The 27756-nt window shown below is 36.9% G+C and overlaps 1 protein-coding gene across 23 annotated transcripts in view; it reads right to left on the bottom strand.

Annotated features, from left to right (window-relative positions):
- The window catches only part of CLASP2 (cytoplasmic linker associated protein 2), a 179220-nt gene that overhangs the window by 57904 nt on the left and 93560 nt on the right, over nt 1-27756 (bottom strand). For 9 of the 23 annotated variants that reach the window (XM_028168879.2, XM_057554504.1, XM_057554509.1 and 6 more), the window contains 4 exons: nt 27134-27307; nt 9210-9233; nt 7309-7326; nt 4741-4842 (listed from right to left, as the gene is read on the bottom strand). In XM_028168879.2, the coding sequence (XP_028024680.2) occupies nt 4741-4842; nt 7309-7326; nt 9210-9233; nt 27134-27307 (318 nt within the window). Of the gene's footprint in view, nt 1-1676; nt 1704-4559; nt 4587-4740; nt 4843-7308; nt 7327-9209; nt 9234-27133; nt 27308-27756 lie in introns of all 23 variants that reach the window. The other 14 variants (XM_057554500.1, XM_007191510.3, XM_057554501.1 and 11 more) reach the window with 3 other exon arrangements.

Here is a 27756-nt window from a genome sequence, read left to right as displayed (position 1 = left end):
ATTCTGGATGGTAGCATTATAAAAGTTAAACTTGCACTTAAATAAAACTTCATGAAAGCAACATTTCCTCTTTGTTGGGAACTTCTCCACAGTCACTGCTCACCTGGTGTAATCTTACCCAATGACACTTCACTTCCACAGAGCAAAGATTAAAGACTCAAAGCCAATGGGGACAAGCAGGGAACATCAACCAGGGAGCAGTGCTGAGTGTGAGGCAGGGAGTGGTGACTTTTCAGTTCAAGCCAGCTCTGTCTTGAGGTAATACTGGCTACATTTTGGGACTTTTTTGTTTTTAAATGAAAGCTTTGACATTTCCTGATTTTTATCATGTTGTGTAGACCAAATAATACATGAATAGAGGCAGGCTGAATGTGGTTCATGGGCTGCTAATCTGTGACCCTGGCTACCGTTTTCTTGGCATGGTCTTCCTGAATACAATTTAAACTCATGCTTAATTCCTAAACTTTATTAGCACACAAAATGAAACTCATCTTCCGCTGGTTATAGCAATACTGTAAAACAAATCAATGTTTACAATGACATTAGCAATTTATTATCTGTGTAGAAGGAATTCTAAATTGTTGCAGGGAAATTATACAAGTGTACTTTAAAATGATGACTCATTTGAATTGTTTCATGATATTTCAGGTGAAGAATCTTTAAATCAAGTTTCTTTCAGTTATAACCTTAGAGATACTCACAAGGCACCTATTTTCTCCATGCAGCATCTAAACTAAACATACACACCAAAACACCCAAACACCCAACATGCTACAAACTCACAATGCAAGATAAGCTGATGGAATATTTTATGGGAACACTTGCAACAATATAAAAAGAGTAAATTATGAACTGAACACATACAACACGTTATTCTGTTAAAACTAATGTAAGTTTAGGGGGTGACAGTGTTGGTAGGAGACTGGAGAATTCCTTGAAATGTGGATCTATTCAGCAGAGAGGAAACATATAGTATAGAAGCAGAGTAATCACGCTACCTATTCTAGATTTATTGAATTTATCAAAACTATGCAAGCTCACTCTCTATATATTTAAATTCATTCATGCCCTCTCCTGGGAAATAAAATTGGCAGTGTTAATCATTACCCGCTCTTCTCCAATGGCCGCAGCCCCTCCCCCGGCCCCCACCAACAGCGTGTTAATTCCAGTGCCTACAACCCATTTTGGAATTATTTATACTTAGAAGAAAATATCAAGGCTCTTTCTCCAGCAAAAGAACTACCAAGGCTAATTATTTCTTCTAGGAAAACCACATAGTTGATGAAAAAGAGTATGATGTACCTAGGGAATAGCATGCTACTAGAAAATACTCTATGAAATTTGAAATTAGATACCTAATTTCTCTTGTGCTGCCGAAAGTTTTCAAATTACCATTTTATACTTTTTATGAGATGTTTTCAAGGCATTACTAAAGCTCCTTGTTTTTGAATGTTTACACCTGTGGCATCAACATGGATAATTTTAAAAACCCAGGGTTTTGGTAATAAATAAGGACAGGTCAAAGAAAAACCATAATTGGTGATTTTTACCCCAATAATGGCTACAGAATGATATAATATTAAATGTTAAGAATTTCTGCTGAATAGAACCCATTCTTGATAATGAAAATAGGTGATCAAACAACAGATGCACACATAAAGTCTATATATTCTTACCACCAATGGTATTAGCAGATTGTGATCCTGAACAAGTGTAAAGGCAGAATTAGGGTAAGGGTTATAATCCATGAAGAGGGAAGAAGCAGATTTAAAATGAATGGCAGATGGAAATAAGAAAGCTTTAGTCAGTTCTTAGAAAATAAAAAATTCTAAAGCAAAAAAAGCAAACTTTAAAAAAAAATCCCAAAACCATTGATGTCTGTAACAAAAGCAGAACATTTAGTAGTTTTTAGCTGATAAACTGAAATCAGACACTCATGTACAAAGCAGATGAAATGAAGGTGCAAAAGTAAATGTAAATTCTTCAGCTTTTCTTCTATTGATAGCCTAAAATCTAAATAATTAAATGTTTAAATTTTTATAATTTAAACATTTAATTTAAAACTACAGGTAAGGAAGAACTACAACATCTTCTAGCTGAAGAAAAATTACATGAAAAAGCTACAGGTTTTATCTTTCTTAAGACACACAGGGAAAAAAAACCAAACAGTAGAGGGGTGGGGTGGAGAGACAAAATTTCTGACAGGCTGTACAATCATTTGTACATAATCAGTCACTACCAACAACAAAAGACACAATATTTACGTAAACATTTAAGTCTGGAAGTCTCTCCACTGGGTCTGTTTTTATTTATTTTTGGTTAGCCATCAGAACATACCTGCTGTGACCCAAGAGATTTTTTTTTCCTAAATGGTGATATAAAAATATGGAAAAGACCATGCAAACCCTAATGAATTACTTCACAACAAAGTGAAGATGGAGAGCACAGCAATATTTCTGTGCAAATATGTGTAAAGAAACTTGCATCAAATTATACAAGGCCACAATATCTTTTTTCAAAAGAATTTGAAATGAAAAAAACAGTCATTCAAATAAATAAGCAGGCAAATAAACAAAAACCTCACCAATATGATTTAAAATCTAAGTGATTTTATAGTGGGAACATCTTCTGATCTTAAAATCCTACTAGGTCTAAAAATCTATCATTATGTTCTCACACTCTAGGAGAGGATTGCAAGTATTGTGGATTGGGTTTCAAAGTGAAAAACCAAATGTAAAAAAATTATTCTATATTCTCCTGAAGTGATCAGTAGTTATAATACACTTAAAAGGGAGTTCCTTAAGTAATATATTAAAAAACCATACACAAAGCACTTTGAATCTCTGCCATGAGTTCAGTCTTAGTATTACTTTCGAAGAGAACTCAGTAAAATATCTCATATAAAATTGTTTTATCCTTAAGATGCTGGATACAGACAGTTTCTGGTTGCTACCTTTATTTTTCTTTCTGCTTTAAATTTCCTAACTTCACCATTATTTTTGTTTCCTGAAGGCCATAAGAAATAACAACAAAGAAGTGCACAATAGGAGTATAAAATTCAGTTGACATTAGGTTAAGAAAAACAAGGACATCAATTTCACCAGCTAAAATGTACAGCACATACTTTGTGCTCAGGCAAAATACTAATTTAATTCTCACAACAATCCTGTGAGATTATCCTCTTCATTTTACTGGTTACAGTAGAAGTATATAGAAATACAGCAACTTTAAATAACCTGGAAAAGCCATGGATCAAATCCATGATCTAAATCAATACTTCTCAGACTTGATTGTAACACAAATCACTTGATGATCTTGTTAAAGACTGAATTCAGTAGATCTGTGGTGGCATGAGATTGTACATTTCCCAGGTGATGCTGATGCTGGTCTGGGCACCCCATTTGGAATAGCAAGGCTCTAAACTACTATGCTATACTGCTAAAGATTAAGTTACTTTAACAGTTACCCTAAAAATACACAAGATCAGGGAAGAATGTGGTATGATCTATTCCTAATTTGGTTGGGAGAAGAGCTCTCACCCAGAGGGCATTTGCCATTTTTTCCTATTTGTAAATAACCCTCAATTTGCAAACCAAGTTTACTAAGCATTTCTGCTTATTTTTAGGACTCTAGTTGAGTGCTCCCATCATTACTCTGTCTAGATTTTTTGACTTTGTAAAGAGAAGAATCTGCTAGGCCGGACTTGTCTAATCACTGTCCTGACCCCCTCTAAGCCCAGCTCCTTTCTCTGATTCCATGATTCAAGAATCAAGTTAAAAAAACAGACAAATTGGGCATCTATATCCTGGAAGAGTCACCTAAACAACAGTGGAAGATAGCTGCATCTATTTCTTTCCAAAATGGCCAAGTATATAGAAGAACCCCAGAATTACCTCCCTAGAAAAAATTCCTGTTCTAAGAGGTATGTGCTAAGGAAAATCTCTTGATAAAGAAGGAATGTGAACTCTTTTAAATTAATTATGCCGTAAGTGTATATATTACTATTCTGGAATATATAGGAATGGATCATTCATTTTACCTAGAATTCAAAATTGTGCTTTTTAATAATTGTGTTTATGAGAAACTCAGCTTCCAATGAAATTGCAAAAATATAAATCTTAAATTTAAAAAGGAATATAACAAAACTGGTCATTTCAATTTGTTTCCTCTTTATGAATCAGTATATACCTGCCAAAAATGCTAACTGCATTCTAACAGATTTTAGGGAAAGTACAAAGATACCACATATCTGCCCTTGAACAACATTAGCTAGATGCAACCAGATCTGATGCTAACATATGGAAATTATTTTGCCTCTAAAAAGCACAATTTTCCACATTTACAAGTTTCTGAGTAGACTGTGAAAACCTTAATGTTAAAAGATTTGTGCTATTTAAAATATCTCCATGCAAAAGTCTGTATAGCAGATGAAGTTTTTCTTTCTAAGTGCAGATATCAATGATGCAGCCCTAATAACACACCAAAGACAAGACAACACCCACTCCAAAAATTCCAAAACATGCACAACAACTGACCCAAAACATTGAAAAAAAAAATACCTTCATTTTTGTCAGGTGATGATGAACCTAAAGTACAGAACAAGAACTCAGTATGTGGCTTGTCTTTTTTGAAATTAGTTTTGTCTTTTTCCATTGGTCAATCTCTTCATACAGTAACATACAAGGAATACGCTTATCCTAACATATTAGAAACATGGGAGAACTAATAGGCAATACGTACGCTGTGACTGAGACACCATTTTTGTTCGACTTCTTCCTCTGGAATCTGTCTTGGAGTTTCCCATACCAGCAAGTGGTGCTGAAAGCTTTGCTCTCACCCGGCCTAAGGAATAAAATTATTTACATAATTAAAGACTTTTTTCTATAATAATATTTAGTAATGAGGAAAAAAATCTCACTATAATTTTCTAATTGGGTGTGCTTTTCAAGTATTGTTAAATTCTGTAATAATGTAACCTTCACTTACAGATTATAAGATTATAGTTCTCTTAAAATTTTAAAAATACATACTGCTTTTTACGTGTTGCACCATAAGCTAACTTTCCTTTACGGGTAAGAATAAAGTCAAACTAAAAGATCTCCATTCTCAGTTTGATATTATTAGTCCAGTAAAGTAGAGTTATAATTAAGATAATTACCACAGGCATGCACTTATTCTTAATTGGTAGTTCCAATTTTAAAATTTCAGTTTCCATGAAATTTAATTTATTCTCAAATCCACCCTGTAGTTTAAAATACAAGCTAATCTTGGAAACAACAACCCAAACAATCTTTCTGACTGAAAATGTACTTCTAAAGAGATCTGCAAGAAGATACAATACTAGGTAAAATATCTCATCTTTTTATATCCTGTGCTAAACATGAGATTACTACAGATGTACATGGACACGTTTACTCTTCTCTTCCTCCAACTAACCAATTTCATTTATAAAATTATTTGAGGAAATACCAATCCTCAAAGAGATGGCACTTTTCTACACGCATTTCCTTCTCTACCTCCAAGTTGCATTCCTTTTTTCTCTTACTACTGCCTCATCCCCCTCCACAAAACCAAGCCGCAAGATGTCTCTAGAGCTCTTGAACCAAAGGAGATAATGCTTACCAAAGTGCTTAAGTAAACTGTCATTAGAAAAAACAAAAATATATTACTAGCAGGTACTTTGGTATTCTCAAGCAACAGTCTCAATCACTATCAAATCAGAACCAATACCAAACATGATCATAAAGAAGGACTCAAAATACTTTTTAGTTAAAAGGCACAACTTTTAGGGCAATCACAATATAGAGGCTGGGGACTTCCCTGGTGGTGCAGTGGTTAAGAATCCGCCTGCCAATGCAGGCGACACGGGTTCGAGCCCTGGTCCGGGAAGATCCCACATGCTGCAGAGAAACTAAGCCTGTGTGCCACAACTACTGAGCCCATGTGCCACAACTACTGAAGCCTGCGTGTCCCGTGATCCACAACAAGAGAAGCCACTGCAATGAGAAGCCTGCACACCACAACGAAGAGGAGCCCCCGCTCACCGCAACTAGAGAAAGCCCGCACGCAGCAACAAAGACCCAAAGCAGCCAAAATTAAATAAACAAAATAAATTTTTTAAAAACCCCAACAATATAGGGGCTAGCCTAATATGGCAATATTAACTAGGAAAACATACACTAAAGAGTAAGGAAAAATTACAAAATTAAGAAATGAGTGAGGGAAGATAAGAGAATAATTAGGAACTAGGAATAAAATGAAGCAAAAGGAGAAGTACAGTCGGTAGATCCTAGCATTCTATCAACTTCTTTGAGGCCCCTATAAAGCCCATAATTCAGGACTTTCACCCTTTTACAGAGTCTGTTTAGAATAGGACACAATGTTCTCCTGACTAAGAAGTAAAATAGAAAAAAATTATTATTTTTGAAATGCAGAATTTATCCAGTACAACAAAATTAGGATAAATTAAGTATTTTGATACTACCATTCTAAATTACAATGCCACAGTGCCAGAAACTAGTACTCTAGTTTAAAACTTAAAATATGAAAATATTTCAAATATATCAGAGTAAGTATGAGACCTCCAAAATGTTAAATCTACTTAGCCGTGTATCACAAGAAAATATCATCCATGTAAAATTTAGAAAAAAAAATGTGTTTCATATCAGAGGCTTAATAAGACAGCCTTCAGGCAGGATAAATATAAAAACTGAATTTTTTCCTTTCTACAAGTTCAAAAGCAATAAATAATTTTTTAAAAGGTAAACTGGCTCAGTAAAATAAAGTATTATATCTAGCAAGGTTTTTGTAATCCCAAATTCAAATCATATGCAATTCTCCAGTCACTGATTCAAAATCAAAGATACATTTAAAAGCTGACAAAATAAATGCATTTAAATGCTGAGGATATTTAAAGACGATAAAGCAATGGCACGTGCACTCCCAAAGTATAAATGAATTGGCATAAATTAAAAAACAAAAACACAAAATAAAAGCATTAATGTCACTACAAGAAAAAAATGAAACTATGTAACTTTATACTAGATATTGTTAAACATGTTAAGCATTTATGTTTTTCTAGCATGAGATGATCCAAGATACAAAGCAAAACTCCAGGATGAAGGATTAAAAAAAAATCCACATGTATAACTAACACAACCAAACATGAAATGTAAAAGCTACCACAGCTCGCAAATTATACAGATATGCAAAGAAATTAGCCTATTTTAGTTTTTAATATTTAATTCCTACCAATGAAAATATTAATGTAGAGGTATTTGTGTTACTAACAAAATGTATAATTCTTACCATCTTCAGATGCTGTTCCTAAATAAGAGAAATAAAACAGTAACATTTCAACAAAGTCTGCCAATGCTGATGTTAAAACCTTCCTCGCACCTCCCACCCAACGAAAACAAAAGGGCAAAAGAAAAAATTTCTAGTTCGATAGCCTTAAATTAGCTTTTAAAAGATTCATTTTGAGATAAAAGAAAATTTGAGGTAACCTAATGACTCATAGCACAAAAAAGGTTAAAACTAGACAATTAAAAATAGCAAAATTCTATAACAAACACATTTGTCTGCTATACTTCATACTTAAAATTTTAAATGGTGAAGAAAATTAGAGAAATTAATTACTCAAGAAAGATGCAACTTTCATTGCTCTCTCCAAAACGAAGATTTTTATAGATCTTTCCAATGTAAGAATTCTTTCTGTGCATTTTCAAAAGGTAGTCCATAAAAGAACTAGAAAACTAATTGACAAACATGGGAATCAAATCCATGACCTAGGTCTCATTAACCCAGTATTTTCACCAAAGCATTACAAAGACCTATCAATCCATTAGCTATTTATTCAAAAATTTTTGTACTCCCTAAGACGTCAATGAAAACTAGCAAAAATGATCACGTAAATGGAATTCCCTGGCACTCCAGTGGTTAGGACTCCATGCTTTCACTGCTGAGGGCCCGGGTTCAATCCCTGGTCGGGGAACTAAGATCCCACAGGCCGCACGGCACGGCCAAAAAAAAAAACCAAACTCACTACTACTATAGGGCAATAACAGATGTTTCTCCATGTGTGTGTATATAGATTTTTTTTTAAAACACAGGATTAAACATCAGTGAGAGTAACACATCACACAACACAGGTGATTCCTCAAATAGGCTGATGTTTCTGACCCACAAAAGAAAACATTTTGATCTGGAGTGTGAGAATAATTTGTTTTTAAAGGATCTAGAATCTCAGTGTTAGAAGTGATATTGAATGGTCTGAAATATAGAAACTATCTCTTGGTTAGGTTTTCTTTCATTTAATAATTTCTTAAATTTATGAAATACATTAAACACACACAGAAGCACAGAGACTAATTATAAGTAACACTCATGTACCCAACCCAAGATTAAATAAATCTTCCATTTCATCAGAATGGAAGATATACCAATTTCAGAGTTTATGTAATAATTGACAGAAAAACGTACAGTTTTCCATTTTTTCTAGATCTCATACTGTGACTTACAGATTCAGGATCTTCTTACAAGTTCTTATAAAAAAGCTCAAGTTCTTAGATAACATTATGGTATCTGATGAAGTGAAGGGCAAGTATGGATAATACACAGTCTAGTGTTAGACAAAAATACCATACAGATAAAAATTACCATACTGGATCAAGCAACTAAAGATAAACTAAATACTGAAATTAAAAAGGCATAGCTCAAAGTAAGTTCAATTTTGATTAAATGTTAATTTAAAACTCACTCTCTGAAAGACAGCATCTGTGACTTGCATTTCATTTTCATAAATAACCATATGAATCTGTAAAATATGTCATTTGTCTCTCTCTGTATCAGAGTTATTAAACTAAAGAACTGAATAAAGTGACTTATGAGATTCCTTTCCCTTCTTCTGAATCTAATATTTCAGAGAAAGACTTAAGAAATCAAGAATATTCTAAGAGCTCAGGTAAAAAAAATTAAGAAAATTGATTTAACTTATAACAAACAGTAACCTAGTATTTGAGTAAACTGAGAAACCCAAAATAGATATGATTAACCCAAAATTAAATCAGAGAATTACGTAGCCATTTTCACATTAAGAGTGCTGCCAAATAAGCAGCCTATTTTCAGAACTTAAGAGAACGAACAAAGGTATCATGTAGAATCCAAGAGCCATAAAATTTTTTAGGTGAATTAGAAAAGGAAGTTCTTACCATCCATCTTGTCAGAAGTATCCTCTGATGAAAGAGCAAGCAAAGAATGGAAGAAAACTTAGTATATTAGAAAAGGATTTTATAACCCCTGGAAAACATTATTTTTAAGAACACAGAATTCATAGCACACACGTATATATGAAGCTTGTTTTCAACTAAAACATAATAGGAGATTAAACAAGACGAGGTTTCTTTGTGAGATAAAGATACCAAAAAAAAAATTATATATATATAGAATTGAATTGACAGTAAGTCTGATTTTCACTAGCCTAGATAAGTTAGAGAAGCCCATGTCCCAACCTTGGACCCCTGCACCAACAGACAAACCCCTTGCTTGGGTCTGCTGAGTTTCTCATAATCTAAGAGTCACCTTGCCTTGCTTTCTCTTTTCCTCTATAGGCTAGAGCACACCTCCAAATTCTACTCTAAATTTAGCTGTCTCATCATTATCCTCTGTCTACTGTGTTGCTGCTTCCTCACCCCATCCTTTAGTACTTTCAGTCCCTTCAAGACCCGAAATATGGATAAATCTAACAACTAAATTGCTCTACCCCGCTACTTTAAGGTGCCCCAATAGAGAAAATTACAAAACCATGAAGTCATGCATACTGGCACTACTAGAAACTGGGGTAATTATCAGGCTTGACCTTTAGTGACTGTGCAGAAAAGTATTAATAAACCAGGCCTGATACCCTTAAGAAGAGCCTAGTTACAGGGCTAGCCCTTAGCTGGCCTTTGGGAATTTAGTTTTGGATCCTGATTATATCAATAAGGTTGTTTTGTGTGTTTGAGTGTTGGGGATGGGGTATTGAACTCCTGCTATACCAACTTGCCTGAATTGTTTTTGCAGACAATGTGATTTAGGGGAATACCTGTTATCTTTTTAGGAGTATGGAATTCTGGTAATTGTGGCTGGTTGTGCAGCACAGTGCTTGCATAACGACCGCTCTTTTACCCTCACCCTGGACTCTTGAGTCTTAAGGAAGCTTCTCTGGACAGAAACACTATGCACATGTTCCACACTCATTGCTGGAGGAAGGAGCATGTTCTGTGCAGCCCGTCATTTTCGCCTCTGGGAGGGATAACTCTGAAAGCCTGTGCCTGGACTCCTCCAGACTACCGGATGAGTCTTTTTCCCTTGCTGATCCTGCTGTGTGTCCTTTTGCCATAATTAACCTCAGCCATGAGTACAGCTAACAGTCCTGTGAGTTCTTCTAGTGAGTTTCTAAATGTGTAGGTGGTTGCAGGAAGCCCAGAAGAGAGCCCCTCCTCTTGTGCCTCCTCAACTGCTATTCCAAACCTCAAGCCACCTCTCAGACACCCTACTTTCTATTAGCTCAGTGTCCTGACTCTGACTCCTCAGACATGAAGACACAGCTACCTCCTGATGACACGGCTCTTGATGCTCGCCCGCCCAAAATATATCTGAATCTACCCCCTTCATTTCTTTCCCTTCTACCTCAGTGAAACTGATGACCCTTCCACATCCAAGGCTAACTAACTCCCCAGCTCTTCTCTATACGTCCTATTCCTTATGTCTCTCATACGAACTTTGACCGTAACAATTTCCTTTCATTCTTCCATTTTTTACTTTTCCTTCTCTACTGATCCTACCATCTTAGTATACAAACATATTTAACTCCCTCAATTTTAAAAAACAAGAAGTTCATTAACCTTTAACAACGGATAATTCCTACAATCTTCTTTCATCTCTTCTCAACCGCTAAGCATAGGAATAATTTATACAGATTCTCCTTCCAACGTCTTCCTCAATCAACTGAAATCTGACTTCTGTCCACATGACTCCAACTGAAAACATTTATTTTCTTTTTCATTTAAGCAATCCCACAGGCCTAGTTGTTGAGAACAAATATTCATAAATATGCATAGATATATCAAGGTTTCCTTAACAGAAATTCCTGTCTCCCATCATACCAAGCTTCCTCTTCAGGATAAAGTTTTCAAGGGTAAACCTCAAAACACTCATCATATCCCCATTGCCAAAGGATTCAGTACTTCAGTGGATGAAAAATCCTGTGGCAACTGCTTTAAGAAATGTATTGAGTTTAATATTGAAAGATTACAGTAAGAACAATTCTCTAATGACTTCCAAGTCTAATCTCAAGCACAGATCTCTCTCCTGAGTTCTCTGCCACTGTATGTAATTCTTTCTCATATACTACTATGCCTCCGAACACTTCCAGTTTGATGTCTCAGGGGTTTCAAACTCAAAATGCATAAAACTCAACAAGCTTTTAGCTGATCATCCTTTAGCAACCTACCAATAGACTGAGAGACTCTTTCAATATAGAAGCATATATCTCTGGATCCATAAATGTTCAGCCATGATAAACAAGGCTCAAAGAGAAGAAAACAAGGAATACACAAGTCACATCTGTATAAGAAAGTTGAGGAAGGGGGAGGAGGGGGTTTAGAAAGAAAAAGGAAGGAAGGAAGGAAGGAAGGGGGGAGGGGGGAGGGGGGAGGGAAGAAAAAGAAAAAAAGACATAGAAATAGAAAGAATGAGAAAATCTATTCTCTAAGCCCTGGACAGAGGCACAGACAAGTATCTCATTGTGCCTGAGTGTGAACCTGGGCCAGATGAAGAAAAGAGGATAGATGGACACCTTTCCCTTCTGTAAAGAAGCAAACATGCCATTCAAACCTTAAAGAACCAAAAGAAACAAATCAAGCAATCTCATGGCACTATTATGACTTTCTTATGAAAAAAAAAAATTGCTGCTGGGAATTTCCTGGCAGTCTAGTGGTTAGGACTCCGCACTTTCAGCCGAGGGCCTGGGTTCAATCCTTGGTTGGGGAACTAAGATCCCACAAGCTGCGTGGCATGTCCAAAAATTTTTAAAAAAGAATTGCTGCAAATGGCTTTCAAGTTCATATTAAAACATTTCAAATTCAGTATTTTTTTCTGGTACTAAAAAATAATAGATACTAAATATAATGTTTTATTTTTAAGACTCAGGATGAATGTTTTATTTCTATTTGTTTTCCATTTTCCCCACTTAAAAAAATTAATGTATAATTCATGTACCATAAAATTTACTTTCATAGTATACAATTCAGTGTTTTTAATATATTCACAAGACTTAACAACCCTCATAAATATCTAATTCCAGAACATTTTCATCACCCCAAAAAGAAATCTTATACCCATTGATGTCATTCCCTATTTTCCCGACTCCCAACCCCTGGCAACAACTAATTTACTTTCTGTTTCTGTGGATTCACGTATTCTAGGCATTTCATGTAAATGGAATCATACAGTATGTGGCTGTTTGTGTCTAACTTTATAATGTTTTCGAGTTCCACTCCTCTTAGAGCATGCATTAGTATTTCACTTTTATGTAATGTGCTCCTTTTTATGACTGAGTAATATTCTGCTTCATTGTATGCACATACCTGCCTAACCATTCACCAGCTGATGGACATTTGGGTTGTTTCCACTTTTTGGCTGTTATGAATAATGTTGCTATGAACATTCATTTGTGTACATGTTTTTTTTTTTTTTTTTTTAAAGGATTTTCTTATTTATTTATTTATTTATTTATTTATTTTTGGCTGTGTTGGGTCTTCGGTTCGTGCGAGGGCTTTCTCCAGTTGCGGCAAGCGGGGGCCACTCTTCATCGCGGTGCGGGGACCGCTCTTCATCGCGGTGCGCGGGCCTTTCTCTATCGCGGCCCCTCCCGTCGCGGGGCACAGGCTCCAGACGCGCAGGCTCAGCAATTGTGGCTCACGGGCCCAGCTGCTCCGTGGCATGTGGGATCTTCCCAGACCAGGGCTCGAACCCGTGTCCCCTGCATTAGCAGGCAGATTCTCAACCACTGCGCCACCAGGGAAGCCCCATGTGTACATGTTTTAATGAGAACATATGTTTCACATGTCTTGGGTATACAGCTAGGAGTGGAACCGCTGGGCCACATGCTAACTCAATGTTTCACTTTTTGAGAAACTGCCAAACTGTTCCCATAGTGGCTCCACTTACATTCCAGGAGCAGTGTATGAGGGTTTCAATTTCTCCATATCCTCACCAGCATTTGTTATTGTCCATTCTTTGGATAATAGCCTAGCGGGTGTGAAGAGGTATCTCACTGTGCTTTTGATTTGCACTTCCCTAATGTCTAAGGACGTTGAGTATCTTTTCATGTGCTTTCACTGGCAATTTGTATATTGTCTTTAAAGAAATATGTATTCAAATCCTTTGCTTATTTTTAAATAGAATTGCCTTTTTGTTACTGAGTTATGAGTTCTTTATATACTTGAGATGTAAGTCCCTAATCAGATATGTGATTTGCAAATGTTTTCTCTCATTTTGTGTGTTGTCTTTTTACTTTCTTGATGGTGCCCTCTGAAGCACAATGTTTTTAATTTTGATGAAGTCCAATTTATCTAGCTTTTCTTTGGTTGCTTGTGTTTGGTGTAGTATCTAAGAGGTTATGAAGATTTACACCTGTGTTTTCTTCTAAGCATTTTATAGTTTTAGCTCTTACATTTGTGTTTTTTATCCATTCTGAGTTAATTTTTTGGATATGATATGAGGTAGGGGTCCAAATTCATTCCTTGGCCCCTGGCTATCGAGTTGTTCCAGCAACATCTGCTGAAAAGAATTCTTGCCTACTGCATGGTCTTGGCACCCTTGTTGGAAATCAACTGACCATAGATATATGGGATTATTTCTGGACTCTCAATTCTATTACATTGGTGTATATATCTATCTTTATGCCAGTACCACACAGACTTGATTACTGTAACTTTGAAGTAAATTTTGAAATTGGGAAGTGTGAGTACACCAAGTTCGGTCTTTTTCAAGATCGTTTCATCTATTCTGGAAACTTTGCTTTGTCATTTGGATTTTAGGAGCAGTTTGTCAATTTCTATAAAAAGGCAGCTGGACTTTTGATAGGGATTGCATTGGATCTGTATGTCAATTTCCCATCCTAATATTAAGTCTTTAAATAACCTGTGTGTCTTTCCATTTATTTAGAGCTTTAAATTCTTCTAACAATGTGTTGTAGTTTTTAGTGCACAAGTGTGAAATAAAACATATATATGCGCCCAATTCCTGGCACAGAGCTCCTAAAACCCTTGTAATTTCTCAAGTGGTAAGAGCACTTGGAGTACCTTTGTCTCTAATATTTGCTTCTTGACCCTGGTACCTGACAGAGTTCCTAAATCCCTTGGAATTTCCTGGGCGATAGGAGTGTCTTTTGTTCTAATAAGGCATTTCCTGGGGGTCTCCTCGACAGCCTCAGGATGGGGGATGGTCACCAGAAAGATGAAACCATGATTAAAAGCTTGGAATTTTCAGCCCCATCCTCCATCCTCTGGGAAGAGGTGTGAGGCTGGAGACTAAGTTAATGATCAATTATGACTATGTGATGAAGCCTCCATAAAAATGCCAAAAGCACAAGATTCAGAGAGTTTCTGGGTTGGTGAACACACCCATATGCTGGGAGGGTGGCACACTGCAACTCCACAGGGAAAGAAGCTCTTGGGCTTGAGACCCTTCCAGACCTCGCCCCCTGTATCTCTTTATCCGGCTTTTCATTCATACCCTTTAATATCCTTTGTAATAAACCAGTAATCTAGTAAGTAGACTGTTTTCCCAAGATCTGTGAGCTACTCTAGCAAATTAATTTAACTCAAGGAGGGGGCAAGGGAACCTGTGACTTAGAGCCAGTTGGTCAGAAGCACAGGTAACAACCTGGACTTGCAACTGATGTCTGAGGTGGGGGTAGGTGGGGGTGAGTGGGGGCGGGGGTCGTAACAGACTAAGCCCTTAACCTGTAAGGTCTGTGTTAACTATGGTTAGGGTCACAACTGAATTGAATTTTAGGACATCTAGGTGTTGTCTGAGAATTGCTTGATGCGAAAATCCCACACATCTCGTGTCAGCAATATTATGAGTGTAAGAGTAAAGGAGAAACATAAGAGTGGTTCATCCTAGAGAAGTCTTACACTTCTTTTGTTCTATCGATTCCTATATACAATGTATTATTCCTTTTGAGGCTATTATAATTGGAATTGCTTTTTTACTTTATTTTCAGATTGTTCATGGCTAGTATTTTTTAAAAATGGTTTATTATTATTTTTTCTGACTCTATCAACTATTTTTATTTTATTTTTTTCATACAGCCAGTTCTTATTAGTTATCTATCTTATACATATCGGTGTATATATGTCAATCCCAATCTCCCAACTCATCCCATCACCACCACGACCCCCGTCCCCCGCTTTCCCCCCTTGGTGTCCATATGTTTGTTCTCTACATCTGTGTCTCTATTTCTACCTTGCAAACTGGTTCATTTGCACCATTTTTCTAGATTCCACATATATGAGTTCATATACGATATTTGTTTTTCTCTTTCTGTCTTACTTCACTCTGTATGAAAGTCTCTAGGTCCATCCACGTCTCTACAAATGACCCAATTTCGTTGCTTTTTATGGCTGAGTAATATTCCATCATATATATGTACCACATCTTCTTTATCCATTCGTCTGTCGATGGGCATTTAGGTTGCTTCCATGATCTGGCTATTGTAAACAGTGCTGCAGTGAACACTGGGGAGCATGTCTTTTTGAATTATGGTTTTCTCAGGGTATATGCCCAGTAGTGGGATTGCTGGGTCATATGGTAATTCTATTTTTAGTTTTTTAAGGAACCTCCATACTGTTCTCCATAGCATCTGTATCAATTTACATTCCCATCAACAGTGCAAAAGGGTTCCCTTTTCTCCACACCCTCTCCAGCATGTGTTGTTTGTAGATTTTCTGATGATGCCCATTCTAACCACTATGAGGTGATACCTCATTGTAGTTTTGATTTGCATTTTCTCTCATGATTAGTGATGTTGAGCATCTTTTCATGTGCCTCTTGGCCATTTGTATGTCTTGCATGGAGAAATGCCTATTTAGGACTTCTACCCATCTTCTGATTGGGCTGTTTGTTTTTTTAATATTGAGCTGCATGAGCAGTTTATGTATTTTGGAGATTAATCCTTTGTCCGGTGATTTATTTGCAAATATTTTCTCCCATTTTGAGGGTTGCCTTTTCGTCTTATTTACAGTTTCCTTTGCTGTGCAAAAGCTCTTAAATTTCATTAGGTCCCATTTGTCTAATTTTGTTTTTTATTTCCATTTCTCTAGGAGGTGGGTCAAAAAGGACCTTGCTGTGATTTATGTCATACAGTGTTCTGCCTATGTTTTCCTCTAAGAGTTTTATACTGTCTGGTATTACATTTAGGTCTTTAATCCATTTTGAGTTTATTTTTCTGTATGGTGTTAGGGAGTGTTCTGATTTCATTCTTTTATATGCAGCTGTCCAGTTTTCCCAGCACCACTTAGTGAAGAGACTGTCTTTTCTCCATTGTATATCCTTGCCTCCTTTGTCATAGATTAGTTGACCATAGGTGCATGGGTTTATCTCTGGGCTTTCTATCCTGCTCCATTGATCTATATTTGTTTTTGTCCCAGTACCATATTGTCTTGATGACTGTAGCTTTGTAGTATAGTCTGAAGTCAGGGAGTCTGATACCTCCAGCTCCGTTTTTTTCCCTCAAGATTGCTTTGCCTATTTGGGGTCTTTTGTGTCTCCACACAAATTTTAAGATTTTTTGTTCTAGTTCTGTAAAAAATGCCATTGGTAATTTGATAGGGATTGCACTGAATCCGTAGATTGCTTTGGGTAGTATAGTCATTTTCACAATATTGATTCTTCCAACCCAAGAACATGGTATATCTCTCCATGTGTTTGCATCATTTTTGATATCTTTCATCAGTGTCTTATAGTTTTCTGGGTACAGGTCTTTTACCTCCTTAGGTAAGTTTATTACTAGGTATTTTATTCTTTTTGTTGCAGTGGTGAATGGGATTGTTTCCTTAATTTCTCTTTTGATCTTTCGTTGTTAGAGTATAGGAATGCAAGAGATTTCTGTGCGTTAATTTTGTATTCTGCAACTTTACCAAATTCATTGATTAGCTCTAGTAGTGTTCTGGTGGCACCTTCAGGATTCTCTATGTATAGTATCACGTCATGTCATCTGCAAACAGTGACAGTTTTACTTCTTCTTTTCCAATTTGTATTCCTTTTATTTCTTTTTCTTCTCTGACTGCCGTGGCTAGGACTTCCAAAACTATGCTGAATAAGAGTGGTGAGAGTGGACATCCTGGTCTTGCTCCTGATCTTAGAGGAAATGCTTTCAGTTTTTCACCATTGAGAATGATGTTTGCTGTGGGTTTGTCGTATACGGCCTTTATTATGTTGAGGTAGGTTCCCTCTATGCCCACTTTCTGGAGAGTTTTTATCATAAATGGGTGTTAAATTTTTTCAAAAGCTTTTTCTGCATCTATTGAGATGATCATATAGTTTCTATTCTTCAATTTGTTAATATGGTGTATCACATTGATTGATTTGCGTACATTGAAGAATCCTTGCATCCCTGGGATAAATCCCACTTGATCATGGTGTATGATCCTTTTAATGTGTTGTTGGATTCTGTTTGCGTGTATTTTGTTGAGGACTTTTGCATCTATATTCATCCGTGATATTGCCCTGTAGTTTTCTCTTTTTGTGACATCTTTCTCTGGTTTTGGTATCAGGGTGATGGCCTCGTAGAATGAGTTTGGGAGTGTTCCTTCCTCTGCAATTTTTGGGAAGAGTTTGAGAAGGATGGGTGTTAGCTCTCCTCTAAATGTTTCATAGAATTCACCTGTGAAGCCAACTGGTCCTGGACTTTTGTTTGTTGGAAGATTTTAAATCACAGTTTCAATTTCATTACTTGTGATTGGTCTGTTCATATTTTCTATTTCTTTCTTGTTCAGTCTTGGAAGGTTATGCCTTTCTAAGAATTTGTCCATTTCTTCCAGGTTGTCCATTTGACTGGCATAGAGTTGCTTGTAGCAGTCTCTTAGGATGCTTTGTATTCCTGCAGTGTCTGCTGTACCTTCTCTTTTTTCATTTCTAATTTTATTGATTTAAGTCCTCTCCCTCTTCTTCTTGATGAGTCTGGCTAAAAGTTTATCAGTCCTGTTTATCTTCTCAAAGAACCAGCTTTTAGTTTTACTGATCTTTGTTATTGTTCTCTTTGTTTCTATTTCATTTACTTCTGCTCTGATCTTTATGATTTCTTTCCTTCTAATAACTTTGGATTTTGTTTGTTCTTCTTTCTCTAGTTCCTTTAGGTGTAAGGTTAGATTGTTTATTTGAGATTTTTCTTGTTTCTTGAGGTAGGATTATATTGCTATAAACATCCAATAGGTTTTGGATCATCATGTTTTCGTTGTCATTTGTCTCTAGGTATTTTTTGATTTCCTCTTTGATTTATTCAGGGATCTCTTGGTTATTTAGTATTGTTTAGCCTCCATGTGTTTTGTGTTTTTCACGTTTTTTTAACTGTAATTTATTTCTACTCTCATTGTAGTGTTGTGGTTGGAAAAGATGCTTGATATGATTTCAATTTTCTTAAATTTACTGAGGCTTGATTTGTGACCCAAGATGTGATCTATCCTGGAGAATGTCCTGTGTGCACTTGAGAAGAAAGTGTAATCTGCTGTTTTCAGATGGAATGTCCTATAAATATCTATTAAATCTATCTGGTCTATTGTGTCATTTAAAGCTTGTGTTTCCTGATTAATTTTCTGTCTGGATGATCTGTCCACTGGTGTAAGTGAGGTGTTAAAAGTCCCCCACTATTATTGTGTTACTGTCGATTTCCTCTTTTATAGCTGTTAGCCTTTGCCTTATGTATTGAGACGTGCCTATGCTGGGTGCGTATATAATTGTTATATCTTCTTCTTGGATTGACCTCTTGATCATTATGTAGTGTCCTTCCTTGTCTCTTGTAACAGTCTTTATTTTAAAGTCTATTTTATCTGATATGAGTATTGCTACTCCAGCTTTCTTTTGATTTCCATTTGCATGGAATATCTTTCTTCATCCCCTCACTTTCAGTCTGTATGTGTCCCTAGGTCTGAAGTGGGTCTCTTTTAGACAGCATATATATGGGTCTTGTTTTTGTATCCATTCAGTGAGGCTGTGTCTTTTGGTTGGAGCATTTAATCCATTCATATTTAAGGTATTTATCGATATGTATGTTTCTATTACCATTTTCTTAATTGTTTTGGGTTTGTTTGGTAGGTCCTTTTCTTCTCTTGTGTTTCCCACTTAGAGAAGCTAAGCTCCTTTAGCATTTGCTGTAGAGCTGGTTTCGTTGTGCTGAATCCTCTTAGCTTTTGCTTGATTTCTCTGTCAAATCTGAATGAGATCCTTGTCAGGTAGAGTAATCTTGGTTGTAGGTTCTTCCCTTTCATCACTTTAAATATATTGTGCCACTCCCTTCTGGCTTGTAGAGTTTCTGCTGAGGAATCAGCTGTTAACCTTACGGGAGTTCCCTTGTATGTTAATTGTTGTTTTTCCCTGGTTGCCTTTAATAATTTTTCTTTGTCTTTAATTTTTGTCAATTTGATTACTATGTGTCTTGGCATGTTTCTCCTTGAGTTTCTCCTGCCTGGGACACTCTGCACTTCCTAGACTTGGGTGGCTATTTCCTTTCCCATGTTAGGGAAGTTTTTGACTATAATCTCTTCAAATATTTTCTCAGGTCCCTTCTTTCTCTCTTCTCCTTCTGGGACCCCTATAATGTGAATGTTGGTGCATTAAATGTTGTCCCAGAGGTCTCTTAGGCTGTCTTCATTGCTTTTGATTCTTTTTTCTTATTCTGGTCCATGGCAGTGAATTCCACCATTCTGCCTTACAGATCACTTATCCATTCTTCCGCCTCAGTTATTCTGCTATTGATTCCTTCTAGTGTATTTTTCATTTCAGTTATTTTATTGTTCATCTCTGTTTGGTTGTTCTTTAATTCTTCTAGGTGTTTGTTCTTTAATTCTTCTAGGTCTTTGTTAAACATTTCTTGCATCTTCTCGATCCTTGCCTCCATTCTTTTTTCCGAGGTCCTGGATCATCTTCACTATCATTATTCTGAATTCTTTTTCTGGAAGGTTGCCTATCTCCACTTCATTTAATTGTTTTTCTGGGGTTTTATCTTGTTCCTTCATCTGGTTCATAGTCCTCTGCCTTTTCATTTTGTTTATCTTTCTGTGAATGTGGTTTTCATTCCACAGGTTGCAGGATTGTAGTTCTTCTTGCTTCTGCTGTCTGCCCTCTGGTGGATAAGGCTATCTAAGAGGCTTGTGCAATCATGTATATACACATATCTATAAATATTTCTCTCTCTCTTAAGCTCAGTGTAAGTTCTTAGTGATGTCTTCAACTTTAGTCCATTTCTACATGGATCATTCTAGCCTTCTCTTGCTCATCTGTAACCTCCAACTCCAACAGTGGGAAAACGGGCTCCCACCATCTGCCATCCATTTACTTAATTCTTCAATTCCCGTACACATGTATTATGTTACATGCTTCCATGGAAACAACTTTATCAACTGAAATACACTGCTTTTGTGCATTTGCCTTACAGATTCCACTAATTTCCAGAGTTACTTAGGTCAGCATCTTTTCCCCCTATCCACCTCAGTGAGATTGTTTCATACATTTGTAATACAGTTAGATTCCTTTGTCATATAGTTAGATTTATTTGTCATTACATCCTGGGATGCTCCAACTACCTAAGTGATGTTTTTATTAAAACATTTCTCATACATTAAGGTTCACTCTTTCTGCTGTAAAGTTCTATTGGTTTTGATAAATGTATCGTGTCATGTATCTACCAATACAGTATCATACTGCATATTTTCACCAAGCTAAACAATCCCCTCTGCCTTACCTATTCAACCTTCCTCTATCGCTCTGCCCCCCAGTCCTGGCAAACACTGATCTGTTTATCTTCTGTAGAGTTTTGGCTTTTCCAGAAAGTCATATAAATGTAATCAAACAGTATATAACCCTGGCAGACAGGCTTCTTTCATTTAGAACATGGGTTTACGGTTTATTCATTTCTTTGCCTGATTTGATAGCTCATTCCTTTTTATCACTGAATAATATTCCATTACATGGATGTACCACAGTTTGTTTACCAATTGACCTACTGAAGGACATCTTGGTTGCTTCTATTTTTGGTGATTATGAATAAAGCTGCTATGAACAATTAAAAAAAAAAAAAAAGAGGCTTGTGCAAGCTTCCCGATGGGAGGGGCTGGAAGTGGGTAGAGCTGGGTGTTGCTCTGGTGGGCAGAGCTCAGTAAAACTTTAATCTGCTTGTCTGCTGATGGGTGGGGCTGAGTTCCCTTCCTGTTGGTTGTTTGGCCTGAGATGACCCAGCACTGGAGGCTAAAGGCTCTTTGGTGGGGCTAATGGCAGACTCCAGGAGGGCTCATGCCAAAGAGTACTTCCCAGAACTTCTGCTGCCAGTGACCTTGTCCCTGCAGTGAGCCACAGCCACCTCCCGCCTCTGCAGGAGACCCCACAACACCAGCAGGTAGGTCTGGTTAAGTCTCCTATGGGGTCACTGCTCCTTCCCCCAGATCCTGATGCACACACTACTTTGTGTGTGCCCTCCAAGAGTGGAGTCTCTGTTTCCCCCAGTCCTGTCGAAGTCCTGCAATCAAATCCCGCTAGCCTTCAAAGTCTGTTTCTCTGGGAATTCCTCCTCCCTTTGCTGGACCCCCAGGTTGGGAAGGCTGACTTGGGGCTGAGAACCTTCACTCCAGTGGGTGGACTTCTGTGGTATAATTGTTCTCCAGTTTGTGAGTCAACCACCAAGTGGTTATGGGATTTGATTTTATTGTGATTGCGCCCCTCCTACCATCTCACTGCGGCTTCTCCTTTGTCTTTGGATGTGGGGTATCTTTCTGGTGAGTTCCAGTGTCTTCCTGTCGATGACTGTTCAGCAGTTATTTGTGATTCCGGTGCTCTCACAAGAGGGAATGAGCAGACGACCTTCTACTCCACCATCTTCTATTTATTTATTTTATTTATTTTTGGCTGCGTCAGGTCTTAGTTGTGGCACATGGGATCTTCATTGAGGCATGTGGGATCTTTCGTTGTGGTGCGCAGGCATCTCTCTAGTTGTGCCACGTGGGATCTGCATTGAAGCATATGGGATCTTTCGTTGTGGTGCGCGGGCTTCTCTCTAGTTGTGGTGTGCAGGTTTTCTCTTCTCTAGTTGTGGCGTGCAGGCTCCAGGGTGAGTGGGCTCTGTAGTTGTGGCACGCAGGCTTAGTTGCCCCACGGCATGTGGGATCTTAGTTCCCTGACCAGGGATTGAACCAGTGTCCACTGCATTGTAAGGCAGATTCTATACCACTGGACTACTAGGGCAGTCCCTCATTGCTAGCATTTAGAAATACAATTGATTTTTCTATATTGATCTTATCTTTGGTAACTCTGCTGAACTATTAATAAGCTCTAATCGTTTTTCTGTGAATTTCCTAGGATTTTCTATATATAAGGCCATGTTTTCTACAAATAGTTTCAGTTCTTTTCCAATATGGATACCTTTTATTTCTTTTTCTGGCCTAACTGACCTGGCTAGAACTTCCATGATAATGCTGTTAGGAAGGGCAAGAGTGGACATCCTTATCTTGTTCCTGATGTTGGGTGAAGCATCCAGTCTTTCATCATGACGTATATACCACCTGTGGATTTTTCACAGATGTTCTTTATCAGGTTCAGAAAGTTCCCTTCTATACTAGTTTGTTGAGTATTTTTATCATGAGAGGGTGTTGGAATTTGTCAAATGCCTGTTCTGTATCTACTAAGATGATCATGTGATTTTTGTCCTTTATTTTACTATATGGTATATTATATTGATTAGTTTTCATATATTGAAATAATAATGCATTTCCAGGAAGGTAATGTTTCTACCACAGAAAAGTTTTATGAAAATTAAAAGCACTAATCAACCCACTGTTGACATCTTTGTAAACATCTCTGTCCAGTCTTATATATAAGAATGTTCATGAATATTATTCATAATAATAAAAAACCAGGAAACAACCAAGATGCCCACTAACAGTAGAACAGAAAACTAAATTGTGATATATTCATACAATAGAATATTGTACATAGAAATATAAATAAATGAACTTTAGCTACATGCAACAACATAGATGAATCTTAACAAAAAAACAAACAAAAAACCCATCTTTGTCCAGTCTTTTATCTGTGTATAAATTTATACAAAATAATGAAAGTACCACACGTTGTTTGGTAGGCCATATCATTTGATCTTTGCTAAAAATATGACTTGTTGGGGCTTCCCTGGTGGCACAGTGGTTAAGAATCCACCTGCCAATGCAGGGGACATGGATTTGATCCCTGGTCCAGGAAGATCCTACATGCCATGGAGCAACTAAGCCCGTGCACCACAACTACTGAGCCTGAGCTCTAGAGCCCTCAAGCCACAACTACTGAGCTCACGCACCACAACTACCGAAGCCCGAACGCTCTAGGGCCAGCGTGCCGCAACTACTGAGTCCGCACGCAGCAGCAAAGACCCAGTGCAGCCAAAAATAAATAAAAATTTTTAAAAATTAAAAAAATATGACTTGTTAATGGCTGCATAGAATCTGTAAGGATATATCATAACTTAATCACTCCCTCTTTGTTACACATCAAGGTGGAATCTAATACATCTATTTTTAGAAACATAATGAATATTCCTTTTATTTCTTGGCATAATTATCTATAAACATTGAATTCCTGGCTCAAAACTCTCAACATTTAAAAAAGCTTCATGGGTATTATTAAAATGCCACTCAGATAAAGTATATTCCATGATTACTTCACATCAGCACTTTTAAACACATTCTTTATGAATAGTAGGCACTAACCTTAACTTTCTTGTTGCATTTACAGGTCTTTCAGTTTGCATTTGTTTGATTACAGTGGAGGTCCAACATCTGTTTGGGGGTTTTGGGGGCAATTTTGAAATATGCTTTTCTCGATATATGTAAAAATTTTTTCTATAAAAATAAGCTCATCTGTTTCTCATAGACTTATAAAACTTGTTGACATTTTAGCTTTTTTTGTAGTATTGGCAAAATTTTTTTCCCTTTTAATTTTCAGTCACTTGATTTTATATTTTCACACTTAAGATTTCAATCCTAACAGATTTTCCCTCATGGTTTTCTGGCTCTTTATGCTTAGAAATTTCTTCTCCAATCTGAGATTAGATGAATACTCAACTACTATGTTTTTGTCAAGATGCTTTATATTTTTGTTCAACTTCTTAAGTCATCTGGAATAAGTTTTTATACGGTATGAAACATGGTTCTAACTTAATTTTGTACCAAATTGTAAGCCATGTGTCTAAACACCATTTACTGTATAATTTATGCTTTCTTCATTGAATGCAGCTATGCCACCTTTATTATGTACCACATTCACACCTAGAATCTCTGCACTTCCTATTGTGTTCCAATGATCTGCCTGCCTAGTGTTCCATGAGTACTACCCAAGAGAAAGAAAAATGAAGCACAAAACAGAGATAAATAATATGGATAACCAACTTCAAACTTTTAGGGTTGATGGATATAAAAAACAAACTCTGAATAGCTTTGGGAATATATGTTTAAGCTTTTTTTTTTTTAACATCTTTATTGGAGTATAATTGCTTTGCAATGGTGTGTTAGTTTCTGCTGTATAACAAAGTGAATCAGCTATATGCATACGTATATCCCCATGTCCCCTCCCTCCTGCGTCTCCCTCTCACCCTCCTTATCCTACCCCTCTAGGTGGTAGCAAAGCACTGAGCTGATCTCCCTGCGCTTCGCGGCTGCTTCCCACTAGCTATCTGTTTTACATTTGGTAGTGTACATATGTCAATGATATTCTCTTACTTCGTCCTGGCTTACCCTTCCCCCTCCCTGTGTCCTCAAGCCCATTGTCTACGTCTCTGTCTTTATTCCTGTCCTGCCCCTAGGTTCATCAGGACCATGTTTTTTTTAGATTCCATATATATGTGTTAGCGTACGGTATTTGTTTTTCTCTTTCTGATTTACTTCACTCTGTATGACAGACTCTAGGTCCATCCCCCTCACTACAAATAACTCAATTTCGTTTCTTTTTATGGCTGAGTAATATTCCATTGTATATATGTGCCACATCTTCTTTAACCATTCATCTGTTGATGGACACTTAGGTTGCTTCCATGTCCTGGCTATTGTAAACAGTGCTGCAGTGAACACTGTGGTACATGACTCTTTTTGAATTATGGTTTTCTCAGGGTATATGCCCAGTAGTGGGATTGCTGGGTCGTATGGTAGTTCTATTTTTAGATTTTTAAGGAACCTCCATACTGTTCTCCATGGTGGCTGTATCAATTTACATTCCCACCAAGAGTGCAAGAGCGTTCCCTTTTCTCCACACCCTCTCCAGCATTTATTGTTTGTAGATTTTTTGACGATGGCCATTCTGACTGGTGTGAGGTGATACCTCATTGTAGTTTTGATTTGCATTTCTCTAATGATTAGTGATGTTGAGCATCTTTTCATGTGTTTGTTGGCAATCTGTATATCTTCTTTGGAGAAATGTCTATTTAGGTCTTCTGCGCATTTTTGGATTGGGTTGTTTTTTTGATATTGAGCTGCATGAGTTGCTTGTATATTTTGGAGACAAATCCTTTGTCAGTTGTTTCGTTTGCAAATATTTTCTCCCATTCTGAGGGTTGTCTTTTCATCTTTTTTATGGTTTCCTTTGCTGTGCAAAAGCTTTTAAGTTTCATTAGGTCCGATTTGTTTATTTTTGTTTTTATTTCCATTTCTCTAAGAGGTGGGTCAAAAAGGATCTTGCTGTGATGGATGTCATAGAGTGTTCTGCCTATGTTTTTTTCCTCTAAGAGTTTTATAGTGTCTGGCCTACATTTAGGTCTTTAATCCATTTTTGAGTTTATTTTTGTGTATGGTGTTAGGGAGTGTTCCAATTTCGTTCTTTTACATGTAGCTGTCCAGTTTTCCCAGCACCACTTATTGAAGAGGCTGTCTTTTCTCCATTGTATATTCTTGCCTCCTTTATATAAAAATAAGGTGACCATATGTGCGTGGGTTTATCTCTGGGTTTTTTATCCTGTTCCACTGATCTATATTTCTGTTTTTGTGCCAGGACAATAGTGTCTTGATTACTGTAGCTTTGTAGTATACTCTGAAGTACAGGAGCCTGATTCCTCCAGCTCCGTTTTTCTTTCTCAAGATTGCTTTGAAAAAAAAAAAAAAAAAAAAAAGATTGCTTTGGCTATTCGGGGTCCTTTGTGTTTCCATGCAAATTGTGAAATTTTTTGTTCTAGTTCTGTGGAAAATGCCATTGGTAGTTTGATAGGGATTGCACTGAATCTGTAGATTGCTTTGGGTAGTATAGTCATTTTCACAATGTTGATTCTTCCAATCCAAGAACATGGTATATCTCTCCATCTGTTTGTACCATCTTTAATTTCTTTCATCAGTGTCATAGTTTTCTGCTTACAGGTCTTTTGTCTCCTTAGGTGGGTTTATTCCTAGGTATTTTATTTATGTTTAAGCTTTGACTATGATTCAGCTTTGCGGTTTTCCCAGATTTCCAAAAGGCCTTAACTTCTTGGTAAGGGAACTGAAGTAGGAGAAAGAGAATGGAGAAGCTGGGTACAAGACCAAACTCCCTTAGTATCCAGCAGTTGGATGTGGCTGTAGTGCAGAACTTTGAAAATTCTATAGGCAAATCATGGAATAAAGAATTGTTCCTTTGATTAAGATGATTAGGAGAACAACAGGTGGAAAAGTAGAAACAAGGTACTTCAGACACCTCAGAACTACACTGCAAGGACAGAATGATATAAAACATATGGACTATCCTTAACTAGCAAGAATGAAATAGAAATGATAAAGATATTACCATCATCAATCACTGAAATTGATGATGATTCACTGCTTCCCTGAGACCAGGGAGAAAATGTTGTACAATTTCCCACAGTTAGCTGTCTTACCTAGTGATGCGTAGGAACCTGGATTCAGGGCACCTGCACCTAACCGCCCACTTCGTACAGCCTGCCCAGCAGCATGATGTGCCTTGGCACCAGCAGCAGCATTCACATCAATATCACTTCGTGAACGCTGTAGGCTTCCTGGAAGGGAACTAGCTTTGCTGCTGCCTGCTGATACTATGAAAAACAAAGGAAAGGTAACCTATATTATTTCAATCACTGCAAACGGCACAAAAATTATATAAACTTGAAATCACCATGAGATAATCCATGATGACAAATGGTCAAAAAGGAAGTAGTGGCCAAATGGATACTAGAAAGTACTTTAGATTATTTTAAAATCAGAATGCCTCAGTTTCAATGCTGTCACAACTAATTCTTCTTGGACAATTTTCTCAATATTCCTCTGCCTCATTTTCCCCTTTCATAAAATGGGAAAAATAACTATACTTTGTAAAGTTCATAGGACTGTTTTATAGATGAAAGGATGATGTTTATGATTGATTCATGAAAATGAAGCACTGTTACAAGATAAATAGATGACGGTGGGGCTATTTTTTAACTATAAGAATAATGCAAGTAGAACTAGCCTGGGGGTAGAATAATTCAGAAAATAATGCAGGTTC

The sequence above is a fragment of the Balaenoptera acutorostrata genome, chromosome 10, assembly GCF_949987535.1.
Source record: "Balaenoptera acutorostrata chromosome 10, mBalAcu1.1, whole genome shotgun sequence".
NCBI classification, from domain to species: Eukaryota; Metazoa; Chordata; class Mammalia; order Artiodactyla; family Balaenopteridae; genus Balaenoptera; species Balaenoptera acutorostrata.
Note: the sequence above shows the minus strand (reverse complement) of the source record. Positions and strands in the feature narration are given on the sequence as shown.